Source organism: Scardinius erythrophthalmus, assembly GCF_964197995.2.
Source record: "Scardinius erythrophthalmus genome assembly, chromosome: 16".
Lineage (NCBI taxonomy): Eukaryota > Metazoa > Chordata > Actinopteri > Cypriniformes > Leuciscidae > Scardinius > Scardinius erythrophthalmus.
Genome location: NC_138236.1, coordinates 930,791 through 938,571, shown reverse-complemented (window position 1 = coordinate 938,571; position 7,781 = coordinate 930,791). Strand labels below are relative to the sequence as shown.

At 35.9% G+C, this 7,781-nt stretch overlaps 1 protein-coding gene across 2 annotated transcripts; it reads left to right on the top strand.

Moving 5' to 3' along the window:
- Window positions 1-285: 285 nt before the first annotated feature.
- On the top strand, window positions 286-7,431 carry ncoa7a (nuclear receptor coactivator 7a). Of its 2 annotated transcripts, none has more exons than XM_081388181.1 (6): window positions 286-595; window positions 1,652-1,780; window positions 2,909-3,061; window positions 3,657-3,752; window positions 4,879-4,952; window positions 6,724-7,431. In XM_081388181.1, the coding sequence occupies exons 1-6, from the start codon at window positions 392-394 to the stop codon at window positions 6,857-6,859; spliced, it is 792 nt and encodes a 263-aa protein (XP_081244307.1). In that variant the 5' UTR covers window positions 286-391; the 3' UTR covers window positions 6,860-7,431. The 2 variants fall into 2 exon arrangements, with proteins under 2 accessions (XP_081244307.1, XP_081244308.1); XM_081388182.1 differs by lacking the exon at window positions 286-595 and adding an exon at window positions 1,074-1,344.
- Window positions 7,432-7,781: the final 350 nt, after the last annotated feature.

Here is a 7,781-nt window from a genome sequence, read left to right as displayed (position 1 = left end):
TCACGTTGCATTACGTAGGTTAGCGTAATTTTCAGCTATTCTATTCTTTTTTCGTCTCAAGCTGTTTTCCAGTGAAGTCTTGAGTTACTGTAACAGGACAATCCGTGGTGTGTTATGGGAAAGGGTCTTAATGACTTCCAGATGTTCCTGTTCTCCAATGGCAGCAGGACTCAAGGAATTCTCGTTGCATAACTGGAGTCTGACGTCGACATTACGGGCATTAACTGTAACTTCCAGGAATAGAGTCTATTTATAGAGTCGTGCATTAGAGTCTGCTGGACCAGTGGAGCTTCTGCGGTTAAATCCAGAGCACTCGCTCAATGTGCATCAGTGAAACACACACTTTTACATGCAAATGCTCTGAGTTACAGTTCATGTGAATGCTTTTATAATGTGCATCTTCATTGAGCTGGACGACTCAAGCGTGCGTTTGGTTTCCTTCAGGGTGGATCATCTCTACACGTTCTTTGTCCAGTGGTCTCCTGAGATCATTTACAGTAAACACACCAGCAAGCAGGACTTCCTGAAGGTCCATCCAGAAGCCCTTAGTGTGATCGACACTTTACTCAATAATTCTGACACCAAAAACTGGAAGGTATGTTGCACAAAATTCACGTTTATTCAGCATTAATGTGATCAAAGTACATGCACTTTCCCCAGAACAGAGACTGTGACTCTAAAGCAAGCAGGATCATGTATAATACCAATAATCTATATATACACTGCCATTCAGAAGTTTGAGATCAGTAACATTTTTAAATGTTTTTAAAAGAAGACTCTTGTTCTCACCAAGGCTGCATTTATTTGATTAAAAATATGGGGGAAAACAACAATATTGTTAAATATTATGATAATTTGAAAGAACTGTTTTGATGAATAGTAAGTTTATTAATTTCAAATAAAATGTTTTGTAACATTATATATGTCTTAACTATCACTTTAGATAGTTAAGACATATAACTATCAAAAGTGATAGTCCCCCCCCCCCCCCCCTTACTGATCCCAAACTTTCCAACGGCAGTTCATCCAGATCTAGTTTTGTTTTCCTATGGGTGGAGATAAAAAAGAAAATCAGTTGTAAATTCTCATACGAGAAGAAACATGCTTATTTTCTTCATAATTATGCGCCATATTTGGCGAGCTTCCTCTTTCCTTTAAAACGAAACCACGCTGGAAACGTGAGATGGGCGGGAGGACAAACTCGATATAAGCGGGTAAAAACACCACTAGAGTGAACAGATTCATTTCAAGTCAGAGGAGAAACACGATATAAACATGAGGCCGATGAAAGAGAGCATTAAGATCTTGTACTTTGCCAATGGATCTGAGGGGCCGTTTGTAGAGGTGAGCTTTAAACATGGTTTTACTGCAAATAAAAGCATGGTTACTACAGTTAAACTATGGTAACCACAAATTAACCGTGGTTTTGCTGCACTAACCATCGTTTTATAGTAAAACCGGTTATACAAATGGTATTCAACCCACCAAAAATTATGGTTGCTACACTTTTGCCATAATGAAAGCATGGTTAATCTCTGTAAGGGTTGAGGAATGAGTGTTAGTGAAACTCCTCTCGCACAGGTGTGTGTGTGTGTGTGTGTGTGTGTGTGTGTTTCAGTCAGTGATGCTTCTCTCATCTGTTTTCCTCCAGATTGTCACTGTAAAACCGCAGAATAAGCGCTGCCCGAGTGTGTGCAGTTCTGCAGACTCTGAGTCTGAAGATCTTCTGCCAGTTTTAATAAACCACAGTCAGATCCTGAACCAACACCATCTCGAACAAGTGAGTGATGCGCTTTTCTGATCAATGTACCAAAATGTATTTGAAATGCATTTATTTTATGCTAAGTATATTGATTATGTACTTAATATAAATGCCCTGCAATTGCACTTTTGGTGTACTAAATTGATATACTTGAAATCTGCTGATTTGGAACAACTAATTTTGCACTTAATGCACTTTAGTTATCCATAAATAGTGCTGAGGTCCAATGAAATATACTGATTGTGCTAAAGTGGAACTATTGCAAGAATAGCCTACTTTAGGTACACTTTAAATATCTTGCATTTAAAGGATGATATTATACAGAGATCATACTATCCTTACTGAAACACATTTTAGGCTTAATATTAAGAATATGCATTAAAGAAGTGCTCCAAATAAAGTTTAAGTCAACACCTTTATTTTACAGTGTCCTTGTTACATATGTTACATGTACTTGCCATAGTAATAACAGTAAATTATGCATAATTACATGCAACTAACCCTCAACCCTATAGTAAGTACATGTAGTTGCTTAATATTACTCAGTACTTAAATATATAATTACACTGTAACAATGACACCTTAAAATAAAGTGTAGCCAAGTTTAATTATAAGATGTGACCCTGGACCACAAAGCCAGTCACATGGGTCAATTTTTTGAAATTGAGATTTATACATCATCTGAAAGCTGAATGAATAAGATTTCCATTGATGTGTGGTTTGTTAGGATAGACAATATTTGTAAATCTGGAATCTGAGGGTGCAAAAAAATCGAAACATTGAGAAAATCTCCTTTAAAGTTATTCATTTATGTTGGCGATTGTGCAGCATTCACTCACAAATATAAATATTTTATATATTTACAGTAGGAAATTTACTAAATATCTTCATGGAACATGATCTTTACTTAATATCCTCATGATTTTTGGCATAAAAGAAAAATCGATAATTTTGACCCATACAATGTATTGTTGGCTATTGCCTCAGATACACCCGTGCGACTCGAGACACATATTTATATCAAACATTCTGTCAGTAAATATGTTAATGGATTTGTCGTTCATGCATGTTTCTGATCAAGACATGCACGTGCTGATGAAATGCTGTAGATGATGCATGCACTGATGTGAATGTGTGTCTCCACAGCTGATGAACGAGATTCCCGCACGGACTCAAGGTTACCGGTGGAAGCTGGTGTACAGTACGGCGGAGCACGGCACCAGTCTGAGAACACTGTACCGGCAGATGGGAGACATAGACAGACCAGTTCTGATGGTCATCAAGGATTCAGAGAAACAGGTGTGTTTACAGGTGCACGTGTGTGTCATTCAGTCAAACCCTCAGTGTGTTACTATATCATTACACTTTAAGTTTCGTCATGCTGGCGTGTGTGGAAAGTTTTAAACCGTGTGTGTTAGTTTGTGCCCCGATCACACATAATCCAAATCCTCCAAATAAACCTCCAAATTTTATTTGCATAAAACATATCTGAAATGTCATCCTTGCATTGATGCATTTGGCAGATGCTGTTATCTAAAGTGACTTGCATTGAATTTAAAGTATAAAATGAATCAGTTCTTACTTTCGCTAGGAATTGAACCCTTGACCTTGGTGTTACTGCTTTATAGATGAATTGAGCTTGTTTCATAATTAATGAACTTTACTCAGTCATTGAACCGAAGTGAATCAACACTGAACTGAATTGATCTGATTATCAGCTTTACAGCAGAATTGGATTCTGTTTGCTTGTTGTTTTCCTGTTTATCAGCAGCTTTGAATCCATCAGTGTTGAACAAAGCGCTGTAGAAATGAATAAAACTGACTTGACTTGCATGTGGAGCATCAAAATGGTGAAAAGTTCCAGTAAAACAGCCAGTTCTCCTTCAATCCTCAGGTGTTCGGAGCGTTTTCCTCGGACCCTTTCCGAGTGAGCAGCTTCTGCTACGGGACGGGAGAGACGTTCCTCTACAGCTTCAGTCCTGAGTTTCAGGTACGGGTCGCTCTCACACCTGAACACATGCACTGTTGTTGACCTGTAGTTTGACCTGTAGTTTGTTTGACCTGTAGTTACTTTAAAACTAAAACTAACTTTAGATGCAAAATAACTTAACTCTGCTATAAAGCCAAAACAATCTCTGTTACCTTAAATTATACGCTTATCTCTGTAAAGCTGCTTTGAAACAATCTACATTGTTAAAAGCGCTATATAAATGAAGATGACTTGACTTGACTAGTTTGTTTGACTTGTAGTTTGTTTGACCTGTAGTTTGACCTGTAGTTTGTTTGACCTGTAGTTTGTTTGACTTGTAGTTTGTTTGACCTGTAGTTTGACCTGTAGTTTGTTTGACCTGTAGTTTGTTTGACTTGTAGTTTGTTTGACCTGTAGTTTGTTTGACCTGTTGTTTGACCTGTAGTTTGTTTGACCTGTTGTTTGACCTGTAGTTTGTTTGACCTGTTGTTTGACCTGTAGTTTGTTTGGCCTGTAGTTTGACCTGTAGTTTGTTTGACCTGTTGTTTGACCTGTAGTTTGTTTGACCTGTAGTTTGTTTGACTTGTAGTTTGTTTGACCTGTTGTTTGTTTGACCTGTTGTTTGACCTGTAGTTTGACCTGTAGTTTGTTTGACCTGTAGTTTGTTTGACCTGTTGTTTGACCTGTAGTTTGACCTGTAGTTTGTTTGACCTGTAGTTTGTTTGACCTGTAGTTTGTTTGACCTATGTTTGTTCGGCCTGTAGTTTGTTTGGTCTGTAGTTTGTTTGACCTATGTTTGTTCGGCCTGTAGTTTGTTTGGCCTGTAGTTTGTTTGACCTGTAGTTTGTTTGACCTGTAGTTTGTTTGACCTGTAGTTTGACCTGTAGTTTGTTTGACCTGTAGTTTGTTTGACCTGTAGTTTGTTTGACCTGTAGTTTGTTTGGCCTGTAGTTTGTTTGACCTGTAGTTTGTTTGACCTGTAGTTTGTTTGACCTGTAGTTTGTTTGACCTGTAGTTTGACCTGTAGTTTGTTTGACCTGTCGTTTGTTTGACCTGTAGTTTGTTTGACCTGTAGTTTGACCTGTAGTTTGTTTGACCTGTAGTTTGTTTGACCTGTAGTTTGACCTGTTGTTTGGTCCATGTGCAGATTTTCCGCTGGAGTGGAGAAAACTCCTACTTTGTGAGAGGATTCCTGGACTCGCTTCAGATGGGAGGAGGAGGGTAAGGCATTAGCACACTTTTATTCTGCGCAAATTTATAAAGTTGCAATTGCAAGTTAAAGTCAGAATTGTGAGATATAAACATGCAATTCTGAGATAAAAAGTCGCAGTTACGTTTTTAATTTTTTATAATGTGGCGGAAACAAGCTTCCATACAACAAAGTAGAAATACTGAAATTTTCTTGTCAAATCATCTAATTATCCAATCAATTCCCCATGAACAAAAAATCAAGTCGGATTATTGCATCTGACCATTGGCTACTTTTGCATTGGAATAATTATTCTACTTCGTCTCATCATCCGCTGATTGGTGTGTTAGATGACTTACGCATCAGTTACTGTAATCACTGCCAGTGAGGCGAAATAAAGGGGAAGCTGTTTTACGCTACTAGGGTATTTGAAGCTTCTGCTTTCTGAATGTGGAAGCGAGATAAAGATCTATTGTGTAAATGATCCTTCTGTTTTCATTTACTCTTCTGTTCACCACAATATTACATCGTGTCTGAGCTTCTGCTTTCTAAAATAGATGGTGATGATGAAACACAAAACTGTTGAAAAAAATGCTTTTCAGTTAAAAAAAATTCCAGACAAAACAACAAAAATGCATTTATATCATTTGATATTTCATAGAAGAAATGAATTAAAACAGTTCATGTGGTTTGATTCCCATGCAGGGAATGAATGAACTGATTAATTTACTGGCGTCATCGAGATTTATTGTCATACAAATAATTAACGATTTAATTCTGCTGTGTTTATCTGTTTTCTGTCATAAATCATTTAATAATAAAAATTATCTAAATAAAATAGGTCCATATTATTTTACATTTTAATGCTGTGAAAATTAATAATTTACATAATTAATCTATATATAATATTATAATAAAAGAGGATTATATGATTTATGTTTTAATGTAATGAAAAATAATAATATTTATTTAATTAATTTAATATAGTATAATATCATAACATATAATAATACAATTGGATTGAACAATTTGCATTTTAATGTTGTTATAATTAATCATATCTATTTAATATGATAATAAATATAATAAAATAGGCCCGTATGATTTATGTTTTAGTGTTGTGAAAATGTATCATATTCATTTAATTAATTTATATGTAATATAATAATAAGAATTATAATAGAATAGGCCAGTATGATCTAAGTTTTATTACTGTATAATTTAATTTAATATAATATAATAATAGGCCCATATGATTTGTTTTATTGTTGTGAAAATGAATAATTTATATATAGTTAATTTATATATAATAAAATATACTAATGCTGTTACTATTGTGACAATATCCAACAATACATTGTATGATAAAAAAATTATTTTATGCCAAAAATCATTAGGATATTAAGTAAAGATCATGTTCCATGAAGATATTTAGTAAATTTCCTACTGTAAATATATAAAACATGTATTTCTGTGAGTGAATGCATCACAATCGTGAACATAAATGAACAACTTTAAAGGAGATTTTCTCAATGTTTCCATTTTTTTGCACCCTCAGATTGCAGATTTTCAATAGTTGTGTTTCAGCCACATATTGTCCTATCCTAACAAACCATACATCAATGGAAAGCTTATTCATTCAGCTTTCAGATGATCAATACATCTCAATTTCAAAAAATGACCCTTGTGACTCTTTTTGTCTCCAGGGTCACATATGAGTTAAAACAGACAAACGCATGAATGTAAATATGAGTTTTGAAAGACAGACTCTAATCAAACTCTGTGTGCTGTTGTGTCCTGAAGGGGTCCGTTCGGTCTGTGGCTGGACGCTGACCTGTATCGAGGATCCAGCTATTCCTGCGACACGTTCTGCAACCGGCCACTCAGTCTTCATCACGACTTCACCGTTCAGGATCTGGAGGTCTGGACCTTCGTCTGAGTCTGTTATCACTGATGTTTCATCTCGACAAACAACCGATGAAACCGGAGGAACTGGCCTGATAACTTCTTCCTCACTTGTAACCGGCTTTAGATAAAAGCTTCTGCTAAATCGACCAACAACAATGTAAACGTGAAGCAAACAAGTCGAGGCAGATCTGGGGTTTTCAGTTCCCATTTCTCGTAACTGTAACGGCTGAAGAGACCTGACGGTACATGAACTGCATTGCTCAAGATCTAAAGCTTCAAGCGCACATGTTTCAGACTATGTAGGCAACACTAGTTCTGAAACGAAACCCGTGAGAACTACTGAGTCTTTACTTTAAAATGCACTTAATAGAGGACCAATGCTTCCGACTACTAAATATCCATGCAAAAGGATTTGAAAAGAAAAAATGGTTCTCTGAATGATTGTATGATTTTACTACAACTTATTTTTTTACTGTATTTAAAGAACTGTGTGTTCACTGTAAATGTGGAGTTGTGTTGTTGGGGTTTTGACTGTGTTTATTGTGCAGTGCTGGCGCTGCGTTTGGGTTCTGGACGTCTAATAAAACATGTTTTTCTGGGAAACTGTGTCTGTTTCACACTCTCTTCATCAGAACGGTGCATGTATACAACATTATATCTGCATTAACTTTAAATTATTCTTTTCCAACTAAATCCAGTTTGCCATGTAATATTCATGTCATAGTCACTGTGTACTGCATTTATAATGAGCACTACCTGAAGAAAACACGATTCCCAGTGCTCAGATTCACCACATGTGCTTCATTTCATCTTTATTTGTGAAATAGGATTAGAATCAAGAAGTTCACATCGTCAAGAACGATGACCATAACAATGATTTTAATGATAACTATAACGATAAATATATCTATAACGATAACTATATTGATGACTATAATGTTAACTATAGTGAT

Coding starts and splice junctions, on each gene's coding strand:
- ncoa7a (XM_081388181.1), top strand. CDS start 392: ATGTGCATCTTCATTGAGCTGGACGACTCAAGCGTGCGTTTGGTTTCC. Junction 1,781..2,908: donor ACCAACACCATCTCGAACAA/GTGAGTGATGCG, acceptor GTGTCTCCACAG/CTGATGAACGAGATTCCCGC. Junction 3,062..3,656: donor TCAAGGATTCAGAGAAACAG/GTGTGTTTACAG, acceptor TTCAATCCTCAG/GTGTTCGGAGCGTTTTCCTC.